Source organism: Callorhinchus milii, unplaced genomic scaffold (assembly GCF_018977255.1).
Source record: "Callorhinchus milii isolate IMCB2004 unplaced genomic scaffold, IMCB_Cmil_1.0 Scaffold2, whole genome shotgun sequence".
NCBI lineage: Eukaryota > Metazoa > Chordata > Chondrichthyes > Chimaeriformes > Callorhinchidae > Callorhinchus > Callorhinchus milii.
The window spans coordinates 94422483-94450182 of record NW_024704743.1 but is presented as its reverse complement, the minus strand read 5'-3'; the positions used below and the strand labels follow the sequence as shown (position 1 = coordinate 94450182).

The 27700-nt window shown below is 41.7% G+C and overlaps 1 protein-coding gene across 3 annotated transcripts in view; it reads left to right on the top strand.

The window, feature by feature from the left end:
* Positions 1–8566: 8566 nt before the first annotated feature.
* Positions 8567–27700, top strand: part of dtna (dystrobrevin, alpha) — a 119784-nt gene continuing 100650 nt past the window's right edge. The window contains exon 1 of one of the 3 annotated variants that reach the window (XM_007887979.2): positions 8567–8848. In XM_007887979.2, coding sequence (XP_007886170.1) covers positions 8832–8848 — 17 coding nt within the window. In that variant the 5' untranslated portion in view covers positions 8567–8831. Of the gene's footprint in view, positions 8849–9230; positions 9490–14784; positions 14858–27700 lie in introns of those variants that run through there. The other 2 variants (XM_007887981.2, XM_007887982.2) reach the window with 2 other exon arrangements.

Sequence of the window (27700 nt, the reverse complement as noted above, 5' to 3'; positions counted from 1 at the left end):
TCAGTGTATTTTAGAGGCTGGTAACTTTACACTTCATAAATCGGGGCCTCTTTTTATTCGTATCTAGACCTGCCTCTTATGGTTCCTGAGAAGCCTTAAGTTAGCTGGAGAAAAAGCTGAAGTATTGAATCATTTTGCATTTGGTGTTGAAAGAAAACTGCTGTATTTCATTTTAATGTGACAGTTGTGAGGGGATAAATTGGTTTGGTTTCAAGAGTGCAATACGATGGAGCTGTCTCAGAAAATGGAACACTGCAAATGGAGTACATGGGTAGAATGTGAAAGTACTCTGTTGCATCGCAGTACATGGCAGTACAGCTTCACCACAGAGTATATTTGTGAACTCAAGAGTGGTTAAGAGGATGTACAAGACCGTTGTAAAGCTATGCGTTTTTCAGCAGGAACAAGAAAAGGTTTCTTTGTGTTCACTTTCTTTTTTGGTCAGCTGGGTGTCCGTTACACATGGAAACCCATCACCATGCTTAAGAGTATCCAACCAAACTGAGTTACATGTGTGTCACCTACATGTGGAAATTTCCCTGTGTCTAGAAAGGAATGAACACTCTCCCCTGGAGGAATGCACCCTGCCTACCTAATTCTGGAGAGTATTAGGCACAGGTTGGCAAGAGCCAAAGCTTGGAGACCACAGAATGTGCATTGGGATACTTTTAAATGCCAAAATTAAGAAAACAAATAATTTAACAATTAACACAAAACTTTTAGAAGGCATAATTCTCATTCATCAATTTAGAATGGGAGAGAAAAAGAATCTCCCACCCCAATAGAGATTACTCTGTGTATGTTTATTTCCGTTAATCTTTCAAAAATGGATGCATTACATTTTCATTCCAGGTATTACCACCTTAATTTTTTAAAGCAATTTTAGACCATAAAACTTGAATATTTAGTATAAGAATGTTTTCTATTCTATTATCGTGAATTAGGCTTTTTTTGAATAAACCGATTAATAAATTTACTTTATGAATGTATTAAAAGCTGAAAGTGTAGCTTTAACAAACCATATACTGTACAATACAATTTATATTTATATAGTGAATTTCACATTTTGACAATGCCTGATGAGTGCTCTGGGTAGGGGGTGGGAGTTGGGAAAGCGAGTGGGAGGGAGACCAAAAGCACAGGCAAAGAGATACATTTTGAGACACGTATTGAAAGTACATTTGTAATAATTTTTTATGTCGGAATAATATTTCAACTTGCTTCACGGCAACAAAAGGGTTCACCGAGCAGGGAATAAAGAAGTTTGAGGGTGTTTACCAAAGGTATGGGCCAAAGAGATCCGTTTTTAAGAAGGTTTGAAGACAGAGATGCAAAATGAAAGTATTCTGGGAGAGTGTTCCAAAGAGTTGGAGCTTTGGGGCAGAAGGCCAAGTCCTGCATTTTGTAAAGTATTGCACGAGAAATTTAAAATCCTGCTTTCAACTTCATATTATTTTAAATCTCTTCTAATCACTATCCCCAGTGTGGCAATAATGAGATGAGATTGTGCAGTAGTTTGGCAGGTGTGCATTTTTCAATTTGCAGCTCAATGGGAAGAATCTAGCAGGTCTCAGCCTGAGTGCATCAAATTAACCACACTACCTGATGGGCAGCCTGAAGTTGATGGTCTCGTTGCTACATGGAGAGCTGTGAGCCTGGAGGGGGTGAGGACGCTGTATTTCAGGAGTGCCGGATTATTGTACATAGTCGTGTAGGATCAACTTCAACATATATTAAAGAAACCATCCAAAGCTGTCACGAGTCTCAAAACAAGAAAGCCCAGTCAGCAGCTCTCATGCTACATAAAATACAACAGCAATTATATTTATAAAGTGCCTTTTATACTGGGCAGCTGTCTCAAAGGGCTTTAAACTGCTCGCTGGTCACTCGAGCTGGGGGCGAAATCTTACGAGGGTAGAAAGGGGAAAGATGACTGAAAGTGCTGTCAGCAAGATCAAATGCTGTCTCAAGGCTGTCTTTGAATGTGGGGAGGGAGGGGACAAGTCAGGGAGAGTCCGGGACACAAATACACACAGCACTTGGCCATGCAGACAAAAGTTTATAGTTTTGAATATTGGTCAATGTTGACTGAGTTGACCAATCTCAGCCTGGGTAGCAGTTGGGGTGATACAGGTGACCTCAGCTACAATTAGTCTCAGCAGGTCCTGGGATTCAAAATGGAAAACATCAGCAAAGGTTCCAGCTGTTTGGTACTATCCAGTGACCTTGCTGATCACACTCAGTTGTGATACCTCCTTTGGGTTGACTAACCTGGCCCCACTGACTATCTCAGATCAGGATCCATGAACAGTCACTGGGGGAATGTATCCCAGAAATATTGTCTGTGATTTCAGCAGAGGAGGAGACAAGGAGAAATTGGGTGGGGAAGGAGGGTAAAAGAATAGAATAGAGGCAAGAATTGTTTTGTATCGGGAACTAGAATGAGCGAAGTAGAAATTCTGGGAGATTTCCACCAGGCAAAAGGCATTCACCCTCAGCATATAAAACTGTCAGTCAAGTCATTCCCCGACCTCTCTCCACCCCCAAAAAAATTAAGAAGTGAAAGGCATAACCTAGATAAAGACTGTTCCTCAACTGCCCTCTCACCCACACTATGATGTATAGTGTGACCAGAAAGAGGAGGGGTACACAGAGCAGATTATGAGAAATTGCCCCAACTTCTCTTGTTTTTGAACAGATGATTCTGAAATTGGGTTCTGTGGTGGTCATGCATTGTCCTCGACCAGTGAAATGCAGGTCATTGTAAACCTACCTGCAAACTGTACACCTGAAGTCATTTTAGTGCAGGCAAGAACAAGATGCTAAATTACTGATCATTAAATACTCATTGCCTTGGGATAAAGATAATGAAATGGGTAGGTATGTTACATCATTGAGTTTCATGTTTCAAAATTCAGAGCACTGAAAAGTTTTCTAAAACGTTGCTCTACTTTACGGTGAATCTAATGCTATTTAACTGGCAAGTTTACAGAAACAAAATGATGTCAAGTGACTAAAGATATTACTTTTTAAACCCATTTGATTATCATATTTTCTATATATAAGAGTACACAATCAGTCAGTATTGAAGGGCACCAAAATCTACGAGACCATACTTGCCAAGTTCAGATAACAAGATTACAGAGCAGTAGAGCCACATGATAAAATACTGCGGACTGAAAGGGAAGAGAGGCCACTACTCATAGAATGACATAGAACACAATGATTAGTGGCCCATGATTCATGGCCTCTCTCTTTCATTTCAGTCAATAGTATTTTATCATGTGGCACTGTAATTGCTAACCCTCAGTCCAGGCTTGAATAATGGTTACTTTAGCATTAATACCAATGGCAATCCAGAACCCAAATAATTGCACACCAGCATAATGAAAAAGGAGTCAAACCTCTTCAGGAAGGGAATGGAGTAAAATGGCAAAAGAAACATCCCTGATAATAACACGAGTGATCACTTCAGTGTAAGCTGTTCTGGTGTTAACTGACTGCTAATCAATGGTGAGGCCTCATGGGAAATGACTTAAAATAGTTGAAGAAAATCTGCAGAAGTTGAAACAAGACAAATACTGGAAATGCACAGCAAATCCACATTGACTGTAAGAGGAAGAGAAATTGATATTTTTGGCCTTTGTAGCTCTTGATTGGAACACATGCACAGTTGGTGGATGTGGTGGTATTGGGTGTGTTGGAACTGTTCAAAAGAGACACTTCAGGCGTAATGTCTTGATAATTGCATATGTTTAAAATACCTGGGGTCTGAAATTCCATCTTAACATTTGGAGACTTATTGATAGAATATGGAGGACAAAATAATGCAAATTCCAAAAACCTTTTGTGGTATAACAATTTTCACATGATCAATGTAAAAGCCTCAATTGGTCTTCATTAAGGGATGAGGTTCAGACCACAGGTATTCTCCTTTGTAAATATCTTTGCTTTAGATTTTAAGACCACTGCTAATTTATGACTGTTGTATGTTGGTGAAAGCAGCTACACGATGCTGTAGAAAGGACAGACATGGTGGCTTGGACAGCAGAAACAAAGAAAAACATGTTCCTTTAACTTCAAAATTCTTTGTTCTCATATATTTCTGCTGTTGACAAAAGTCAGTTTTGTATAAACTGATTACACCACCTCTTATCAGATCTTCCTCTGCCCAGACATCGTTTTGCACAAGGAGCCCCAGTTTAAATCATCAGTTTGATGTATGCAACAAATAATAATCCTTGCATTTGATATAGCGCCTTATCACGTCTTTGAGACGTCTCAAAGCGCTTCACAGAATATACTGTGAATTGACTGTATATATTTTTTGGACGAAACGTGTCAGCCAATTGTGCACAGCAGTGTCCAACAACCAGTCGTGGATTGAGTGACCAAAGATTTAATTTTTCTTTAATTTTAAGATATGTGATTAGTTTGTTATCTGGGGGTCTCAGTTGTATAGTGACACTAGCTAGTATGATGTGCATGATCTGAACGATGAGTGCAAGCAGTGGAAAAATTGCTCCTTGCCTTAACCTCAAATATTTACTGCAAATGAAAGTCTTGATCAGGCATGTTCTTGATACATTGTAATAATTGCTAAATAAATGTAATATTTAAAGCCATTTATTGTAGTTCCAGCATACCTTCGTGGATAGTTGTCATGGTTTCACACAACCGATGCTTTCTTTTGACTTGATGTGCAGCAAAAGACAAGGGTCTGATCATTCAGTTGTAAAATGACCCTTCGGCTATAAAAGCTGTGTAAAGCCATGAACTCAAGGCTGGATTTGATGCTGTCGATTTGAAATACTGCAGTAAAATTTCTTAACCATTCAATTAAATTTCAAAGAGCGAGCATCAAGTTGAAGCTTTGGATAGCATTTTGAATAATTTCAAATGGTTAGAGCATAATTCACCAACGACGTAAGGCTTGGAGGATATTGCTATCTTCTCCCACAAAATACACAGTCAATTCAATTTACAGTATATTCTGTGAAGCGCTTTGAGACGTCCTGAAGATGTGATAAGGCGCTCTATCAAATTCAAGGATTATTATTATTATCTCAGCATGTGTGGGTTTTGTCCTTTGAATGCAAACACTTTTAAAATCTAGCCAAGACGTGTGCCATTCTCTTACTGGAGGGTGGACATGTAACTGGTGGAAGACTCCCTACTGTGCTAAATATCCACTCACAGCATCCCCAAATTGCCTCTCCTCTTTCATCTCTCTGACTTCACGTAATTGTTTTGGATACCCTGAACTGAACTGGTGATTTTATGAGAAAACAATCCTCATCTCTTTCAAAGAAAAGTTTCATTTCTGAAATCATGATCGCTGAACCCGCTTTGTGTTCAGCTCTGTCACGTTTTTTAAAAAGTGGTTTTAAAAGTTAGCTTTCAGAGAGTATGACAAGTATTTGCCTCTTAAAAAGTCCGACTTAAACTCTAGAGCTTTATGAAGTTGTAATTAATCTTCATCCTGCTAATAAATGTGAACAACCATTTGCATTCACTGTGGGAATTTCTACGCAGCATGGTAACAGTTCAGGCTAAAATCTGATTTGAGCCAATTATCGTCTGCTCCCCTTGACTGCCGAGGCTTCCACATCAAGTACAGAATGTCCTAAAGAGGAATCCAGTCTCACTGATGTGATTTTTTTTATTAAGAAAAAAGCAGCATTGAAGAGCATTTGAATAGTTCCTTTGCAGATGTGGAATGACTCCCCCAAAGGGCTTGGTATTATCAGGTAAAATGGGGTCACGGAGTTGTGGAGGGGTGCGTCGTGGGGGGCACCAAGTCAGGATAAAACCTCCACACGTTTAAACACTTTGTTGGGCTTAAATAGAACTTCTGAACTGAGCTACAAGCAACCATTCAAAAGGGGAATTAACGAAATGTCCTGTTTTCCCAAATAGCCAGTCCATCCCCGTTCTTTTGCATTTGCTTGGCTACTTGCACCACTCAACTAATGTTTAGAGCCCACTGCAGAACTTGCTGGTAGGTGCCAGCTTTTTCTTCATGAAACAGTATCATATTTGCAAAAGAACAATCTATAATTCACAAATATATCTATGTAAGTACAGTACATGCAGAGACATTGGACAAATTATGTACAGTTCATGCCATGCTGGTGAGATGTTATCTGTGAGTTACAGTGTAACATTGTGTGATCTTCCCCAGATCACAGCTACATTTTAGTTATTTTTTACAACAATATTTGTCGATAATATCTTCTTCCTTCCCTCGTGGTTCAGTCTGTAATTGCATTATGTTGGGTTGCACTGAGTGATACAGAAGAGGAAGGAAAGGGCTTGTTTGAATTCTTGGCTTGTACTCAATTTGCTCCTCTCAGCTAGGATTGGTGGGAGGAGAGCTGGATTTTGTCTCAATATCTCTAAGTAAAGAAAAGGAATGGATTGACTAGGGTTGCCTGCTCTGATGCGGCACAGTGATCCTACTCCGTCTCCTCTCCCCTTTTTGGGGGGTCAGCTGGGTATCTACGGAAACCTTTTGCTGTGCTTAAGAGAATCATAAATAGATTTAGAGTTCCACATATGTATACCACTTAGGCATGGAAATTTCTTTATGTCTTGAATGGAATATGCACTCTCTTGCTGGAGGTGTGCATCCAGTTTACCTAATACCACAGAGTATTACATGCAGGTTGATGAGAGCCAAGGCTTTGGGCCTCAGTATATGCTGCCTTAGATTAACCATTTGAAACTGCATTGCCTGCTAATGAGAGCAGTGTATGATCAGGTTCCTGCTGCTTGTTCAGCTAGGACCACCCTCTCTGACTCTCAGGATTAACAAGAGCTGGGAAGAATCCTCTGCCCTCCAAGTGCAGCCAGCGAGCCAGGCTGGTCTGTCATCAGCAATTCCTTGGCATATTGTGCCTCGCTCAGGAACCAGATTACCGAGGCTGCCAGAGAGGATTGACTCAATTTTGACATACTATAATAATAATAATCCTTGCATTTGATTTAGCGCTTTTCACATCTTCTAGATGTTTCAAAGTGCTTCACAGAATATACTGTAAAATGAATTGACTATATATTTGTGGGCAAAACATGGCAGCCAATTGCGCACAGCAGTGTCCCATAAACAGTCGTGGATTGAAGTGACCAATTTATTATTTTTTTTCTTGAGGGATTATTATCAGGCGTGCCAATGAAGGAAAGTTGCCCAAGGTTTTGTCCTGTCGCAAATCAAACCCAGGTATTTCGCTTGTGAGACAAGTGCTCTAACCACTGAGCTACAGGACTCCATGATGGCCAAACACTTCTCCTTGGAGCCAGATCTTCTTACCTCCTCCCCCAAGGAGGTTTCTCACGCACCCATTGCCAGAACAGTGTCCAATAATCCTCCAGATGAATTGACCGTTTACATTATGGCTGGTTGTTGCACAAGTTAATGCTTTTGGGAGAGATGGGCTGTGGAAGTAAAAGGTTTAAACTTGATACCTGTGGTTTCTTAAACCCCTTCATCTGAATTCAGTGTTTGTGTTATCCAGAGAACTGTGTTAACATTTCCAGAGCTATATAGCTTGTGTGGGCAAGCCTATGGAATGTTGTTCCAGAGTAGAAATAGCAAACAAAACCTTTTCAGTTGTTTCATTGTGAATTTGTGAGAGCAAATTCTTTCTATCCCCCTGTCCACCACCACCATACTCTCCTTCCCACACCACTACTCACTTCCCCCATTTAGCCCAAATGCAGTTTATGAAGGGTAGGAGACTTTGTTGCCGTGTATTTGATACAGTTTGATATTTTGGGATGATTTGGGGTAGCAAGCGAGGTAGTATTTGAACAATGTGATTTTTGTATCCAGTTGAAATGATACAGTATCCTGTACCTGCCCAGATTTCGTAAGACTAAACGTGAACTGTAAGCACTTTCGAACTGTGTGCTTTGCAGACACCAAAATGTATTTGTTTCAGTTTTGTGGATAAAGATTACAATTTGTTACTAGAACCCAAGTGTAAAGTTTCTGATATTCCTGAGTAAAAGTCTTTGCCTCTGAATGTGGTTCATTTACAGCATGAAATGGGTTGCTGCACAAATCCCATGTCGAGGAATTTGTTCAGAAATTCATTGCCTTTGGCCCTTGTTGGGGGGGGGGGCTGAAAAGAGAAAGGAACATGTGTTCACATGAATTATTCACAATCCAGTTTTAAGGCACAGTTCTACTGGGCAGTGTTGTGTTTTGAGATTTGATTGTTGTGCAGCATATGGAGCGGGGCTGGCAAGATTACTTTCAGATAAATATTATGAACAGCCTGGACCCTGACAGTTCTGCCAAGCTTCCCATGATATCATTCATCATTGCATTCCTTTCCTAGTCAGCCAAGTTTGGAAACTGGCGCTCTCAATAGCAGCTTCAACGAATGTAACTTTGAAGGAGTTCAGTAGCTTTGTCTTCTGAATTCAGTGATTGTAATCATGGAAAACTTGTTCTGTCATCATCTTAGACATATTTAATCCAACAACAGAACCTCATAATGAATCCTTTTCATTATTAGATTTTGGAGGGGAAACTGGAGGGGAGTGGGGCGGGGGGAAGAGAAAATTAAAGTCTAGTGATCAAAAAGCATTTGATTGGTGAGCTGCACAAGGCATCTGCCAGCAGGACTTAGCTGGAATGTAGGACCGGATAGTTTAGAGTTAAAGATAGAGACTGCTGGTACAGTGTCCTGAGCCAAGTGCTAAATTCAGCCTGCTCAGCTGTGAGCTGTGTTCAACACTGCCTTCAGCTCGCATGCTGAGACCAAAAGGTTTTTGCATAAACCTTTTAAAGTCCATACAAGCAGGATACATATGAAGACAGAATGGTTTACACAACGGAGTAAGTTTCTTTAAAGTTTACCTATTGAAGTATTAATTATTTTGCTGCACTGTTTTTGTCTCTGTACTTTACATGTTTCCAAATTAAAACGCCTCAGTTCCAAGTATTGTAAATGCTGCTGAGTGAATAACTTTGGCACGTGATTTAAATGGATTACGATTTGTGTCAGCTATTCAGAACATTTAATTTTTCTTGTTCGTTTACTGCTGTGTTGAAGATGTTCTTAAATGGAAATTTCTCTTATCTCACGTTCTTGGGAGTATGGCACAATGGTTATAAATGGTGTTTCTAAAGATATCGTCCTCACTGGATTGCTGTCGGTAAGATGAGAACTTAAAATCATCCTGTGTGTCATCCCCTAGCAGCCTGTATTTATGCAGCCAATTACTATTGCAAATGAACACGCTTTACTTGCTGGCCCTCAGACACCACTAGTCCACCAGAACTTTCTTTTTGAGAGTGTGTTAAAGATGTGATATGAATGTGATATAAGCAAGGTTGTGATATAGTTCCCTCCAGAACCCGGACAAATCTGGGTCTGCCTAACTGTGCTACAGTTACTAACGCCATAACGAGAGCACGATAAGCAGGAATAATTGACACAGTACATCATACAGAGCCTGCGGACCTGGTTGTCAGAGGTCAGAAAACGTCTACTTCCTATTTTTTCCTCCATTTCCTTTTCTCTTTCTTAATTGCTTTATTTTGCGAGATGCTGCCCCACGTGAAGGACACTATATAAATGCAAGTTGTTGTTGTATTAATCATTTCTGCCGAGCAAATTCAAATGATATACTGACTAAATTTATTGTAAATTTGAACATGTTTAGACAGTGTTGCTTTTTGAGAACATTTTTTCATTTAACCATAAATTGGGTATCTATGCTTCTCTGCTTTGCAGTCACTGCAAATTTTAGTTGCATTATTGACTGTAACTAGTCCTTTTTTTTGTTCTCGCTACCAAAATAATAATAATCCTTGCATTTGATAACGCCTTATCACAACGTTGAGATGTCTCAAAGTGCTTCACAGAATATACTGTAAAATGAATTGACTGTATATTTGTGGGCGAACTGTGATAGCCAAAATTGCGCACAGCAGTATCCCACAAACAGTCGTGGATTGAATTAACCAATTTATTAAAGTGAATTGATTCTATATTTTGTGGGCGAAACGTGGCAGCCAATTACACTCAGAAGTGTCCCACAAACAGTCATGGATTGAGTGACCAAATTATTATTATTATTGAAGAGATTATTAACCCCAGAAAGCAATCCGCTAATCGACTAACAACCGGGATCCTACTTAGTGCTAGGTAAACAGAGGCGTGTGGAGTAAGGAAACACCTAAGGTTTCGCCCTACCAAGGGAATAGAACCCGGGTCTTCTCGTTTGTGAGGCAAGTGCTCTAACCACTACGTCATAGGACACTGAAAAGAAAAAGACCTTTTCTTTTTGGTGTTGCATTGCAATAAAGGTCAATGGTTATGTGATTTTATTTTGCGAGATGCTGCACCAAGTGAAGGGTGCTATATAAATGCAAATGGATTTTAAGATCCTCTCAATCATTTTCAAATCCCTTCATGCCCTGGCACCTCCCTACCCTATCCGATCTGGTTAGCCCCCACTCCACCATCCACTGCCTCTGCTCGGCTGGCTCCAGCCTCCTGTTTGTCTCTCATCCCCTCCACTTCACTATTGGTGGCTGTGCCTTCAGCTACTAAGCTCTGAAACTGTGCCTCAATCCCTCCACTCTGCCTCCTCCCTCACCACTTTCAAATACCACCTAAAGACCTTCCTTTTTAATCATGCTTACAGTCACTTCCCGCCTCCATATTCCACTGGCTCGTTGTCAGACTCCGCCACTGTCAAGTGCTCTGAGACGCTACCCCATGTGAAGGGTGCTATATAACTGCAATTGTTGTTGTTATATTTGATTATCTGACAAATGGTGCTTATTTTCTGATAAGCATTTGGTTGCAGACTAAGTGAGTAAGCAAGAGAAGAAGGATTTGAAATATAGTATAAGTATAGTATAGTATAGTATAAGTTGGTTAGAGAAAAGTAGTTCTGGTATTTACTGAAAATATTTGGGAATAAGTTGTGTGTTGTCATCTTTGAGACCTTTTGAGTAAATGTCTCTTTCCTTACAAAAGCCAAATTATCTCTGTCTAACACTGACTCCACTGTATACAATAAATCCAGAATTTTGCTGCCATCTTTTTTACTCTCAGGAATTTCTGTGATTTGCAATGAAACTTGGCAGATCCTTTGGGCTTAATTACAATATAAGGTGAACACTGAATAGCCAACGCATGATGCCGCTGGATCCCTTCTGTACCGAGACTTCATGTCATTGGTTTGAGCTCTTTAATATTCTGGCAAGCCTAAAATTCTGTTTGTGATGTTCACCATCTAATTCTCCCCTTCACGGGCACATCATGGAACCAAATGGACTCATAGTTTGGCCAGTAAATGTGTGGTGTTTTAGTTGATCAAACATACAGGTATTGGAAAACCATGGTTCTGAAAGCCTTTTTGCAGATGGGCCTGACTCTGCTCTCCTGCTGCAGTAAAAAGTGTTGACATGACACTTTGAATACAGCGGCAACATGTTGCCACCTTGATAAGCTGAGTCCCTCATGCTTAACCTATTCATTTCTCCCCCAACATATGCACATTAGCAATGTAGCAGTTTCACTTGTGCTTACAAGAGGGCAACCCTGTTATGCCTCTCATTTTAGCATGGCTTTGATTATCACGCTGGTGTCTTGTGGACCCATGCCACCCGGTTGTGTGGTAAACCCAGCTTCCAGAGCTGGATCCCGCTCTGAAAAACGTCAATTTCTGGTCATAATTCTGGTCATCACTTGTTGCACACATTCGCAGGAAGCTTCATCAACATCAATCTGATGATCTGGAAGTCAGACTTTTTTGTGCTTCATTTAAAATGTTGCTGCTGAGATATTGAATCCTGACAGTCATGCAATAACAATGTCATGCTGTAATGTATACATTTCTCCAAAAGCGGTGTGATTTGAGACACCTGAGCAATACAGCAATATGTTTGGAGAATTTGAAAGCTGATACTTACTTAGTGCCTTGCCAGACTGTGAGCGCAATGCCTCAGTGTGCAGCTTGTAATCAGATAGTTGTGTTAAAAGAGACTTTTGGGAAATTGGATCAGTAGTGAGATAAACCAATGATGAATTTCTGCCTGAAACTGTTACTATGTTACTGCGTGGACTCAATGCAAAGAAAGATATTGTGTCTATCATTAATAGATTGTGAAATGCTAAAATAGGATGCTAAAGGTGGTATAAAGCTAATATCAGTCAAATTTGTAGGTATAAGAAAGACTTAGATAAGGGTACATGAGACAGCAGAGGAAAAAGTGAATACTTTGTGGGCAAAAGCTAGAGATGTTGCAGAATGGAGAAGACAGCAGAGGTTTGAGGTTGTTAAAATCTAATAAATAGCTGAAGAGTGTCCAAGGAGAAGACAAGATGATGTTTCAGAAGTTTTGGAAACTCAGGTAATATTATACCAAACTAGATATTTATTATCTTTTATAAATATAAAAATCGTTTAGTTTGAGTTTGTCGATTTCCCTCTGTTACAGATTTTTAAAAAATCTATAATTAATTACTGTTGTCAAAGAGGAAAATATAATTTTACCCACAAGAATCTAATAAAAGGGCTTTTTGTAGTTTTGAACAAAATGAAACCTGCATCCTCATCATACACCCAGTTTATACTTGTTCTCAAAGTTAAAGCATTCAGAGTTAAAGGGTGTGGTCGCTGTACATGCACAGCTCAATGCATGTGCATAATTGATTCATTTTTTTAATGTTATTGGACAGTCCTAGTCCCTAAGCATGAAACTTGAAATAATAGTGAATTTCAAGGCACCTTTCTGAGCAGTAAATCAACTCATACCTGCATTTGCACTTGAATTCCCATAAATCACTTTGTGACCGCACCCGTCAGAGCTGATTGGCATTTTTGTTTCTCTAGTCGATTGAAGCTGGTGCTGAATTGATGTGAAAAGCCGAGTGCATATAAACTGGGCACCGATTGTCTCTCACACTGTCCATTTACAGGACCCAACTTCACAATGATTAGATTAAGCACTGAAACAACGTCAAGCAAAACTCTACAGATTACTCCATATAAACTAGCGGAAGGGCAATGATTCAAGGTAGTAATCTGATCTCAGGAATTAGATGACAGATATTAAATGCTTGAGTTTTGCTGTTTTGAGCGTATGATGCCCTCTGAGCTCAAATGAATTCCAGTCATGTTCCCTGCTATCCATTATTCTATATTTAATACTGCAGATTTGGTCTTGACCTATTGAGTTTGAAATCAATGATAGAGTATTATTAGAATCTGTGGTTACCTTTATGAATTTATGATCAATTGGCTTAAGTGATAGGAGCATTTGAGCATTTGTTCAGTGAGTTGCTGAATAGAGTCACTACAGAGGTGGCCAATTCTGTTCCAGGAAGTGGAGGAAGGAAGCGAAAAAATTCCTGGATTTTAATTCAACCCGGTTCAGTTGCTTCTGAACTTTGAAACTCACATTGCCTAGACTGACAGTGTAGTGTTGGGGGAGCGCAGTGTTGTTTGAGGTACTGTCCTTCAGATGAGATGTCAAACTAAGGTCCCATCTGCCTGTTCAGGTAGATGTTAAAAAAATCAATAATAATCTTTGCAATTGGTTTTGTGCTTCAAAGCACTTATGTAATAATAATCCTTGCATTTGATATAGCGCCTTATCATGTCTTCTAGACGTCTCAAAGTGCTTCACAGAATATGCTGTAAAGTGAATTGACTGTATATTTTGTGGGTGAAACGCGGCAGCCAATTGCGTACAGCAGATTCCCACAAACAGTCGTGGATTGAAGTGACCAAATTATTTTTATTTATTTTGAAGGAATTATTACCCCCAGAAAAGCGATCTGGTAATCGACTAACAACCGGGTTCCTACTTACTGCTAGATAAACAGAAGCGTGTGGAGTTTAGGAAACTTGCCCAATGTTTTGCCCTGCCAGGAAATGAACCCAGGTCCTCTCACTTGTGAGCTGAGTGCTCTAACCACTGTGCTACAGGACTCCACAGGAGTCCACTCCACAGGATTTACTGTGAAATTGAGTGATTTTGTATTTGTAGGCAAACATGACAGCCATTTGCACACAGCAATATTTCACAAACAGCTATGAAACAATTGACCAATGTTATCTGGGGGATTGTTGGCCAGAATACCAGGAGAAAATGTTTTCTTTTTGAGTAGTGACACAGAATCATTAACATCCACTTGAACAAACACAGAGGAGACCTCAGTTTAACATTTCATCAAAAGGATGACACCTCCAACAATTCAATACCCCCTTCTCCCCAACACTACAATGGAGTGTCAGTCTGGATTATGTCAGCTCTGCTGGCTCCCAGTTCTTCAGCGGATCAACCTTAAGGTCCTTGTCTTTATGGTAAGACATTATAAAAATGGAGATTCTTTCTTTTGCTACATATCCTGTCAATATAGTAACTTTGTCTGTCTCGGGCAGAAGTACTTGTGTCATTTTTATATAAAGCTGAATGGAACTATTTCAGATGTTGTCCTTCCAATTTTGTTATATTTATCTTTATTAACACCTTAATAGAGGTCTTTGGCACAGTAATTGATAGTGTGTGTGAACTACAAGAGATCTATAGTATATTATTATATATGGGTTTGTTTTGAACTGATGGTTATTAGTTTGCCTGCAGTTAACACATTACTTTAAGGATTGCCGTTAAATTCTTCTTTGAATGTTGTTAGCATGTTTCAAATTCTTTTGGATCTGTTGGTATTTTAACCATTAGTTACTGCAAATGTTCCATATGTAATCATTTCTTCTGCAGTTCTTTATGAACTGTAGTGTGGAAGGCTGCACAGGACCAGGCATCGAGAGAACATTGGCTGTGATAATGGAAGCAGTTCCCTGTGGATGTAAAGATTGCAAAGTAAGTTTATGGAAATAGACACTGACATAAAAAAGATTTACTTCAGTTCCTTGGTTTAAGACTTAATAAGTCAAACCCAAAGGAATTGTGAAACAAAAACAGAAGTCACTGGGAACACTCAGCAGGTCAGGCAGCATCCATGGAGAAAGGAAATTGAGTCAACGTTTCAGTTCCACAACCCTTCATCGGAACTGGGTCATGTTGGGAGGGAGAGACTTTTAAGAACTAATAGAGATCAGGGAGGCAGGACATTGAAGAGAAAGGAGAAAATGGGGTAGAGGACAGGGGATGATGGGTTAAAGAGGTGTCAAAGATGCAAAGAGATTGTAATTCATGTTTCTGAAGTTTTTTAATCCTCTCAACTGTTCTCTGTTCTTCCCTTCTCTCTTGAAGGTATGTCTTAAGCTGGCATAGAAGTCCAATTGTAGCTCTCTGATGTCTCACTTTACCACCTATGGCTGTTGAAGCCGATTCCATAACAACAGGGAATTGGATAACAATAAGGCTTGCAGTAAGACTGATTGAATTGGAAATCTACTCCCTCACCTTAACATTAATTGCTTCTCCCCACATAAACAAACAAAAGACCTTGAGTTGTATATTTCACATATGGACATTTCTTCATTAGTGTGTGCTAATTTGACCCATGGACCATTCCACTCCTTGACTTTAATTCAAAGAAAACAGCTGTAGGAGCAATGTTCATATTTCTTGAGACTGGTAGCCTGGCAGTCATATTGTAAAGAATACAAATATATATACACACACAGATTCCACCACATAGAGATGTGCTACTCTATAATCTAAGAATCCTGGTACTTGTGTGTATTTAGTTCAGTTTGATAATGGTTCTTGGGATTGTCTGACAATAAACACTGGATATCAAGAAGTTGCAGACACTATCCATGTTTTACAGAAATGTCTGTGTTTACCATGGGTTGGGCTGGTGCTGAGGTTGTTAATAATGTAGGTGTACTTTAGCACCTATTACTTCCTGGCTCTAGCTGTTAGACTGAGAATTCTGGCTAAATCAGTCCAAAAACAACTGCAGGTTAGGGGCAGAGAGAAGCTCAGTAAGATTTTTGAGCATTCCAGCAGCTGTATTCAGAGTTTTTTTGGAGTTTTTTTTGATGTGGGTGGGGGCTGATGGAATACATTAAAAATGAATCTGCAAACACAGCTATGGAGGACGCCAAAACACAAAACACTGCAGATGCTAGAAATCTGAAACAAAAACAGAAGTCGCTGGGAATACTCAGCAGGTCAGGCAGCATCTATGGAGAAAGGAAAGTGAGTCAACATTTTGGGTCCACGACCCTTTGTCAGAACTGAAGCATGTTGGAGGAGGAAGTGAGCTGAAACAAACTGAAAAGTCCTGTCTTAAGTTGAAACTGAAATATAAATAAGAAACATAGTAATACGTCCAAAGCATTAAGCAGCACAAAATTCTTCCTTTGGAAACATGGGAACAGATTTGAAGGGTCTTAGCTACAATTAGATATTGGGTCCACTTGGATTATATTCCTAGACATGAGATTACATGTTACATGTTGATCTAGCTGAAGGGCTTAAAATGACAATTTGACAAGATGCATAAACTGCTCATGATGGGAGAAGGATCTATAACAAGACAGCATGTCATAAAATTGGAGCAAGGCAAATTAGAAGTGAAATCCAAAGGCACAAAGAATTGTGAGAATGAAGAATGCACTACCCCAAAAGGTGAAGATGCTGAACAGGAAGGTGGATATATTCTGGATCCATTAAGGGTTATACAACAGCAACAAATTACATTTGCATAGTGCTTTTCACGTCAGGAGGACGTCCCAAGGTGCTGAAACACAAAAAGCTAGGGAATTAAAAGAGAAGTAATATAACTGAACAGATTGGTGCAATAGCTTTGTAACACTGAATAGCTTCCTCATAACCCTTTTTTAAAAATTGACACAACTACATAAAGGTTGCACTTCTTTACAATTGTGGGGTTTTAGTTCTCGAACTTAAGAAAGGCTTATTGACCTTTTCAAATTAATTTTTCATAAGGTTACCCCTCCACTAGAAAATTGTGCTGCTGTGTACCTGGCATTGTTTCAATTGACAACTTTTAAATTCTGTGGCAGAAACACATTGATTTATTACTGTTTCATGTATCTGGCCTATGAGTCTGAAAAAAAATCTGTTTTAGATGGTTTGAATTGAGAAACTTCAATCTGAAGTTGAGCAGAACAGGACTGGGAAAGGGACAATGTGCTTTTTATTTAAAAAGAAGCAAAAGAATTCTGACAGAAGTGAATGTGCATAGCCTTTTCTCTTCCGAGATTGTTTGTCACTTATAATGATAATAATAATAATCCTTTTGCTATAGCACCTTATCACATCAGAATGTCTCAAAGTCCTTCAGAGTTTTCTGTAAAGTGTAGTGACTGTAGGTAAACAAGCAGCCAATTTGTGCACAGAAATTGCTTACAAACAGCCATGAAGCAACTGACCAGTGGATGTTAAAATATGCCATGGTACTTGTTTTAATCTGAGGGATTGTAAGACCAGCCATCAGAAGAAATTCCCTTCTCTTTTCGAACAGTACCATGGCACCTTTTAACATCCACTTGGAAAACCAGACACTAAAGAACTATAATTTAATATTGAAGTATCAGCCTCTAAATCTGCCTTCAAAATATTTTCAGTATTTCACATCTTAGTTGCACAACTTTCCAGCAACCACCTGTATGATTCAAAATGAATGTTTTAAAAATGTGTTTTGAAATTAAGCTTTTAGCTATATATGCTATATGACAGCTGCTGAATTGTCTCTTGTTAGAGACATAAATTATTCAACCCTTCCCTTCTTGAATGTCTTTGCCTCATTGCCTTATCTTTGGGAAGAGCGAGCAGGTGCACTCCTCCATTATATTTAGCTCCATCTCTTACTTAATTGCAAATGCCAGTAGCAACAAATGCATATCAGAGTGAGATGAGTCTTTCAGCTGTACACGAGTGGCTTTTTGAAAGTAGTGCAAAAGGCCGCAACATACGTACACTTGATCATGGTTAGTCCCTGTGTACTGAAAATGCCTTTGCTAAATATAAAAAGCTATTCTGTGTCATTTAACTTAAAACCCATTAAAAGGACTGATGAGAGGCAGCAGTTTGTACTCGGAAACATATATAGAAAATAGCAATGAAAATTCAATAGAGAGAGCGTGCATTTTATAGTTGTATAATTACACAGCATATTTAATTCAATTTTGCTTCATTCTGTATCCTCTTGATGAATGAAACGAAGTCGGACATTATTGTCATGAGGCCATTCAGTTGTGTTTGTGCATCAAACGCAATGTGAAGGACAAGTCTAGGTCTAAATGGAGCACCAGTTATCATTCTTAGGGTTAAGTTTAGTCCATTGGTTCAGTGGATAACTGTGACTTGATGTGTCCCAAGTTTTGATCCCAGGTGAGTGCTTCAAGAGATTCAGTCAGCTAGAAAATCAATGGCAGGATTAGTGCTTGGAGCAACAGCATTAGCTCTAGTGCCAGTGAAATTGTTCTCTGAATATGACCTTTTTAGAATGATTTTATGGTAAATAGTATGTCAACACAACCTCTCTGTTGCCATTGCACATAATGGAAGTGGAATGGCACAAGCAACTGCTGTGATGCTTGTGTCCCATTCACACATCTAACAAAAGCTTACAGATGATTGCTGGAACTCCAGTAATTCTGGCATAGTAACCTTTGGCACTAGCCTCTGTCCAAGCTTCCTCGGATTACAGAGTTTCCATTTTTGTCAATGTTCATATGTTCTTCCAGATGGTTCAGTCTTGGAGGTTCCTTACTGTAGGAACAGGGGCAGAAGAGACACCCAAGATTGCAGTATGTTGTGTAATCAATGTCAAATATAGGTTAGGATAGGATAGGATGGGATAAAAATGAAGGGTAATTTTAGGAGAGACACTTGGAAACTTTTTCTTTATACAGATGATAATCAATATCTGAAAGCAGGAAGGGTTGGGAACCTGAGTTCATAGTCCAAGAACACACCCCAGTGCAGCAGTAGAGAAGCGTTGGAGATGCCATTCTTTGGATGAGTCACTAAATCAAGATCATGTCTATCTGTTCAGATAGATGTTAATGTTCACATACACTATATCAGAAGAGAAGGGAGTTTCCCTGATATTCTGGTCAGCAGTCCTTCAGATATATTTATCATTGACTTCACATTACCTGTGGGACCTTTTTCTGTGCTACTGCATTTGCCTAAAGAAAAACATCACTACAGTTAAACCCTTTCAAATGGTTTGATATGATAAGGAGTTATAAAACATATGTTTTTTTGGCCCATTCCACATTTCTAAATAGGAACCTGTATTACTGAGGGTAAAAGTTCACATTAGAAATTTCCATTAGCTTAATGCATGCTGCTACAATTTGTTCAGCAATTACGTTTGGATGAACAATACCTGGCAAAAGGAGAGTATTGTAATTGGTCAGTGATTGTACCTTTTCAAGTGGAGATGGCTGGATGGAAGGATTGCCCATCCACTGTTTTTGATGTCAACTTGGATGTGTGTGCAAGACACTGGAAATTGATCAAGACACTGAGGGTTTCTTCCAAAAGGCAGGAAATTTTTAATGCAAATTTTTATGTGTACATGGACAAGGTTAGTACTCATTTTTATTGAAAGTACTTCCTGTATGCCATCCTTCCCTTTAATGATGTATTGTTAGCAATGTTAAAATAAAACTGACATCTGTTCAGCCTGAAGGTTCTCCCTTCTTGGCAGCAGTTTTCATAAACAGGCTTGTACTGTTCGTCCATCTAGATCAGAGAAAGAGCTAAAAATGTAATTCAAAGGCAACTGGCCATAGGAGGAGGAAACCCGTTCCAGTTACTGTAGGTACATAACCACAGGCAGAGGGAGTGAAAACAAATTATCTAACAATGCAAGGAAGATATTCCATTCTACAAAATTATCTTTGACTCCAATTCTACCTCTCTGCTTATTTCTTCCCTATCCCTGCCCTTCAACAGCCATCACATGCCTCATTTTGCTAGAGAGCATTTTGCCAATCCGCTGCCACTTCTGACCCAGTAAAGCTGTCACTTGGAACAGTATCCAAACGTTTTCTAAGAACCACATGTCATGTTATTAAATAATAGATTCAACTGCCTTGATGCCTCTTCCAGGTACGTGAGCAACTGTACGCTGCTGCTGCTGCTTGGAAAGATGTATTGTTTATGGGAGGTGAAGGTCTGACATCCTCTTGAGTCTGAACCACCATATCTGGAGTCGCCCTGGTGTGACACTGCTGAAACTTGTACACAGTTTGCAGCCAGCGTGAAGACACCTTCAATAATGGCAGTTTCTGAGACGAGCAAACTGACTGTGGTAAATTCATCAAATCCAGCTGAGGAGTGCAGATTTTTTAAAGGCAGTGACGCCTAGAGACAGATTTGGCTAAGCACAGAAGCAATGTTATGGCGAGGTTCTGACGTTACATTTTGCTACATGCAGCATTCCCATTACATCATCAACAAATGACATTTATATGGAGCCTTTTGCATTGGGAGTCCCTGAAGTACTGACAGTTGAAAGTCTGCACTTTTGTCAGGGATGTACATTCTGCTCCACATTATTTTGACATGGGAGCCAGGAAAAACAGAAGCACTTGACTTTGGCATTCTGCATATTGCACGTGCGCAATCTGGTGTGATGTGCACCCATCGGATTTACACTGCGTGGACTCACATTTCTGACAAAAAACACCTACTCCAGGTGTTTGCCAGGAAGTCTAGCTGCAGCACAGTAATGCTTTGTACTCCACATTTTCCGCTGAGTGGCTGCCAAATCTGTGCCAATTTGCCACCAAGATATGCAGTGCAAATGCAGCAATTTCTTACAATGTATTGCAGAGACACTTATTCCACGTGGGGTTACATTGGATGAACATGCCATTTGTGGCACCACAGGGTGGGGGGTGGGGGGCGATGTAAGAGACCGCACAACCAGCTGACTGGTCACCCCTTCTCCCCCCATCCACCCCTTAAAACAGTGATTAAAGCCTGTAGGAAAAAAATCCTTAACCTTTTTTTTGTGAATGTTGTCACATGGAGATGAATCTGCACATTAGTTTGATTCGGTTTTGGTTGGTTGCAAGTGAACCTGCTAAGTTGCTACATAGCTTTGCTGCCACCTAGGGTGGTCTTACATATGCCACCAAGATGATGCTGTTAGCGTCAATCCTGTGGCTGACCATATGATGCTGTATTTTCAGTGATGAGAGAGAACTGCTATATTGCCCAGCTGCATACACATCAGTAACTATTATTATGGTCCCTTTCTCTCTCTGGTAGGGTGTCCTGAAATTCTTGTTTTTTCATATACAGTAGCATCATGCCACTAAATACACTTCACTTAAAGAATCCTGCCCATAACATAACATTTTGTTAACACGTGGAACAATAATGCCGTCTTCCTCTCACCTGCCTCTTCCTTCATCCATATTCTCTCTCATCTGTATCCCCTCACCCATACCCCCCCCCCACCACATCCTCCCTCATCCGTATTCCCCTCACCATATTCTCCCTGACCCATATCCCCCTCATCTACATACCCCTCACCCATATCATCCCTCATCCATATCTCCCTCACCCATATCCCCCACACCCATATTATCCCAATGCAGGGAAAACTTGTGTTGTATAAGATATATGCCAGAATGGTTCTGCATGGTTCCACAGCTCCTGAGCATGCAGCGGAGGGTTTCCTTCAGCCTGCATTATTCAACTTGTAAGAGATATAGTTTTCCCTGCATTGGGATCTTGCTATCATTGAAGAGAGATGGGAACTATTGAAGGAAAGGTGGCTGAGGGATGATATGGGTGAGGGGCATACAAGTGAGGGGGATATGGGTGAGGGATGATATAGGTGTGGGGGATAAGTCCAGGACTAAGCAATTAGGTGGATTTGTCCACCTGCCTTCTTGGTGTGTCAGCAGTCTTTCAGCATCCGTTTTGCTTTGAATTCAGTTATGATTCTAGCGTCATCTTCAGGAAGAACTTATTCTGGTTTTCAGGAGGGTTCACACCTGGTATGGGTTGGATGGGTGATATTGGCCTATCCCACGTACGTGTACGAGATGGTACACGAACCGTCAGGACGGCAATGACAGTCCTGTGGTCAGCGGCTGCCACTTACGCAGTACCTTCCTGCCTGTTAAACGGGTCATCAGCATCAGTGATCAATGCCTACCAGTACACAGTCACTCGACAGCAATTATCTATTGAATGCTTTCAGATGTTTCAATATTATAAGAGCTATCAACGCAAGGTTTTATTTTGTCATCAGGTGGCTGGCTGATCTCCTCAATGGACACACCTATTTGCTCTTTTATTGTTTGACCGGATCAGGAGAAAAGTTTGTTACAGCCTTTTACAATGTAAACAGCTGGATTCAATGCTACCATAGCAACTGGCCACATGATGAGGTGTATTGGATTGCCTGGCAGCGAGTTCACTGAGGCACGGGAGAGAATTAACAGGCAGCCTGAGATGAAACGTAGTGTTTATTTGGGTCGTACGTACAGTTATGTAAGGTCAAGGACTGAAGCTTCTTGTACGACTTGCTGCCCCTGAAGCAGCAGTGTCCCAGCACATTATAGCTGAGGCGGGGTCCGGGACGCCAGGTAAGAACAAGTGGATTTCCTTGGGAGAAGCCTGAGATATAGGCCCCTATGATCGTGGCTTGTTGGTTCAGAGGTTGCTCTGCTTTCAAGAGGCTGCAAGCCAAATGCAGGTCGCTGCAGAGGCTTGATCTGTTGCAGGTGCTGGCGTGCAGTCAGCTGCATTTGCAGACGTGCTGCGGTGAAGCGCACACAGTTCTGGAACATGAAACCTTGTGCTGTATGGTTTTAGAGGGCACGGTTTTAGAAGTAAAATGACATTGACGTGGAGCCTGATTGCAATAGGCTCAGGATATGAACTTTTTATCAGACTTTCAGAATTGACGATGAATTCCCAAGTTAATTGTCACATGCCGGATATTACAGGTAAACTGGTCCTCAGACAACATGAAAGTACAAGGTAGCCAAACAGGGTCGTATAAACTGTTACCATGCAGATCAAGCTAGTTACTTTCATGGTTTTAGCATAATCAGATCTTGTTGCCTTCAAAGACCTTTGAAGCTTATTAAGCGTTTGCTTCTAAGGGCAAGTTACCCCTGAATAAATGCACGGAAAGCAGCAATCAGAAAGTGAAGATTCTCATTTAGTTGTCAGCCTGGCTCAGCTTGTGGCTCTCTCATCTCTCAGACAGAAAGTTGTGGGTTCAAGCCCCACTTCTGGACTTGAGCTCACTTAGTCTAGGCTGGTAACGCTGGGGATATGCTGTAGTATTGGAGGGTCCATCCTTTGGATGAGTTATTAAACCAAAGTCTCATCTGCCTGTAGAGATGGATGTTAAAGATCTCTTGGCATTATTTGAAAAGAGAAGGGAATTTCTCCCAGTCTTCTGGCCAACAATTCCCTCAAATAAAATTGGTCACTCACTTTATGCTGTTTGTGGGACACTGCTGCACACAAATTGGCATATTAACTTACAAAATACACAGTCACTGCACTTTACAGTAAATCCTGCAAAGCGTCTTGAGATGTGTTGCTGATTCAAAAGATGCTATATCAAATGCAAGGATTATTATTGTACTATTTGTTTTGAATTGAATTTTATTTATATGATGCTTTGGGTGATAAGTTGATCAACCGTTTTTCCACTTCTGCTTGTAAGTTCTGAAGGTGTATGTGTGTGTGTGTGTGTGTGTGTGTGTGTATGTGAGAAAACATGAGCTGCAATAGTTGACTGACTGAGACAGGTGTATTGGAATGAATCTTCACGCCTGGACTCTGTTGTATTGTGTCTGCCAAACTTCAAGGGCACTCGTGGCTGGCGCTTTGACCGCAGTTTGTTGTTGCGTGGAACAAGTGAATTGCAGTTCAATAGAAGGAGGATGTTGTAAGGATCGTGCAGTAATGTATGAGTCATTTTTCACTTTCTCCTTGTTGACACCTTCCCACTAGTTGAGGCCACACCTTTCGGTTACACCTTTCACCAAACCTCACGGCCTCATCACCATGACGGTGGTGTGGCTCTCATCTCCCAGTCCCCCCTTGGCCTTTCCCCTTACTCTTCCAGAACCTTCCCCTCCTTTGAACACCTTATCCTCTACCACCCCTCCAGGCTTTCCCTCAAAATCCTCCTTGTTTACGGTCCCCCCAAGCCTTCCCCCACCTTCCTCTCAGATATCTCCACCCTCCTATCTTCCCTCTCCCTCTGCTCTGAATGCCTCCTTATCTTAGGCGACTTCAACCTCCACTTCACACCCTCTTGCTCTATCTCTGCTGACTTCTCCTTCCTCCTCTCTTCCCTCAACCTCTCCCTCCCCATCCACGTCTGTGGCCACCCCTTTGACCTGGTGATCACCCGGGGCCTCACCGTCTCGGACATTAACATCATCATCGATAAAGCCATCTCGGACCACCACTTCAACTCCCTAAACCTCAGTACCCCTTCCCCCTTCCCAACCCTCCACCATTACATACATGGAAAAAAAATTCCTCCTTCTCCCTCTCCACTGCCCTGGAGTCATCTGAACTCCTACACCTCTGGCCCTCCCTGACCGATCTCCCCTCCTCACTCTCCTTTCTCCACAACTCCCTCTCCTCCATTCTGGACTCCCTTGCCTCCCTTGCCTCCCTCACCTCCCGAACTGCCTCAAACTCTCGTAAATCTCCCTGGTACACCAGCCATCTCCGTTCCCTCAAGGCACAAGTGCGAGCTGCTGAAAGCGCCTAGACCAAATCCAAACGGACCATTGGCAGATTTGGCTTCACCTCACCAAGATCTACCGCTGTGCTCTTGCCTCCCCAAATCCTCCTTCTACTTCTAAAGGACAACCCCCGGCTTCTCTTTTCCACCACTAACAGTCTCCTCCATCTACTTTCTCATACCTCGCCCATCCTCTCCTCAAACGCCAACTGTGAGGAGATCCCGGACTTCCTCAAATCTAAAATCGAGGGGATACATTCAGCCACCTCAGTCCATCCACAGCCACCCCCAGATCGCCTCTCCTTCATGACCCACCCCTCACCCATCCCCCCTATACTCCTTTGACCCTATCTCTCCCTCCTCCCTCACTATGACTGTCCGCAAACTCAAACCCACCACCTGCTCCCTCGATCCCATCCCCACCTCTCTCCTCATCTTCCAGCTCCACCTTCTGGCCCCCCTCCTGTCCGATGTCATCAACCTCTCCCTGTCCACCGGTTCAGTTCCCACCCCCGTAAAAGCAGTCATCTTCAGCCACATCCTGAAAAAACGTTCCCTGGATCCATCCCTCCTCTCCAGCTACCGCCCCAACTCTGATCTCCCATTCCTCTCCAAGGTCCTGGAACGAGTTGTCGCGTCCCAGCTCCACTCCTTTCTCTCTTGCTATTCCCTCTTTGAACCCCTCCAATCCGGCTTCCGTGCTGCCCACAACATGGAAACAGCCCTGGTCAAAGTCACTAATGACATTCTGAACAACTGTGATCAGGGCTCCCTCTGCCTCCTTGTCCTCCTCGACCTCTCTGTCACCTTCGACACTGTCGACCACTCCATCCTCATACACCCCCTCTCCGCTTTACTCAATTTTCACGGATCTGCCCTTGCCTGGTTCGATTCCTATCTCTCCCAACGTCTCCACTTCATTGCCTTCAACGGTTTCTCCTCCAGCCCCCGCAATGTTACATTTGGCGTCCCCCAGGGCTCTGTCCTTGTCCCTCTCCTCTTTAATATCTACATGCTCCCCCTTGGTGACATCATCCGCAGACATGGGGTCAACTTCCACATGTATGCGGATAACACCCAACTCTATCTTTCTTCCTCCACCCTCAACTCCAGGACCACTACTGTCCTGACAGACTGCCTGTCGGACATCAAGTCCTGGATGAGGGCACATTTCCTACAGTTGAATGTGAACAAGACTGAGGCCCTCCTGATTGGCTCGCGCCAGTGCCTCAGCACCTCAGGCTCTGGCAACATCAACCTCCATGGTTGCCCACTACGACTCACCAAGCCAGTCAGGAACCTAGGTGTCTTGTTCGACAACTGTCTTTTCTCCCCCACATTCAAGCTATGACCCACTCTGCCTTCCCTCACCTCTGTAACATCGCCCGACTCCGCCACTACCTCACCCCTTAGGCCGCTGAAACTCTTGTTCATGCCTTCATCACCTCCAGGCTCGACTATGCAAACGTCCTGCTTGTCGGCCTTCTCAACTCCTCCCTACACAGGCTGCAGATAATCCAGAACTCTGCAGCCCGTGTCCTCTCCCGCACCAAACTCCATGACCCCATCTCCCCCACTCTCGCCCGACTCCACTGGCTCCCTATCCTTCAGAGGATCCAGTTCAAGATCCTGGTCCTCCATGGCCTCGCCCCACCCTACCTCTGCGACCTCCTAACCCCCTACCAACCCACCCGTTTCCTCCGCTCAGCCGGCTCTGGCCTGCTCCACGTCCCCCAACCCACCTGCCCCACCATTGGCGGGAGAGCCTTCAGCCACTCTGCCCCCAACCTCTGGAATTACATCCCCCAGTCACTCCGCCTCGCCCCCTCCCTTAGCCTCCTTCAAGTCCCACCTCAAGACCCTCCTCTTCGACCATGCCATCGGCCATTCCCCCTTGCCCTCCCCTCCCTTACCCCCCAACTCCAGCTCGGATCTGAAATGCTGTACTCTGTCCAGCACCTTGGGATGTCCTCCCGATGTGAAAGGCGCTATACAAATGTAATCTTGTTGTTGTTGACAATTCTATGATGAGCAGAAATAAGTAGCCTGGCGAAGATTAAAAAGCAATTTACAATGTTTTGGTTAGTTTATTCCTCTTAACCTATCTCTATTATTCCTACTTCCAGGGGTGAGAGGGATAATCTGGACCAGGTGCTTCCCTATTCATTATAGACCCAAGGAAAAATGTACGAATGTCACTTTCATTAGGTTCAGCAGGTATTGCACTCATCCTTTGACAAAAAATATTCAATCCAATTTTATTACAGTTTAAATAAGCAGTTGAGTTAAATTAACATTCCAATTGGGAGCTTTAATGCTTGACTGACTAGACCTACAGGCCACTTAAACAAAGTCATTATTTGTATATCAATATTATTTCGGAACTCTCGCTTAACCTTTCGAGAATTATGATGGAAAAGTAGCGGAGTTTCCAATCCATTACTGTTAAACTCTGGCTTTTCTACAACCAAAAGGATTGTGCATCCTCTGGGTGTGAACTAGTGGCAAGTTTTTGCCTTTTACACGTCTAGGCAAGAAACATTAAGTAAGGTTCCTTACTCCAAACGCCTCTGTAAGTGGGAACCTGGTTGTTATTCGATTCACGAATCGCTTTTTCGAGGGTAATAATCCCTTCAAAAAACATAATAATAATTTGATCACTCAATTCACGACCGTTTGTGGGACACTGCTGTGTGCCCACAAAACATAGTCAATTCACTTTAGAGTATATTCTGTGAAGCGCTTTGAGACATCGTGAAGACGTGATAAGGCGCTATATCAAATGCAAAGCTTATTATTATATATTAGAAAAGGTAAATAGTCTCACCACCACCATGTACACTTATCACTTCTACAGAACCATAGAAATTTACAGCACAGAAGGCCATTTGGCCCTTCAATGTCTATGCTGGATCTTTGAAAGAGCAATCCTTTCAGTCCCATTTACCTGCCGTTTCTTTTTTTAGATGTCTCTCTTTTCCTCTTGAAAGCTTATATAGATCCTGTCTCAACCATGACATCCAGCA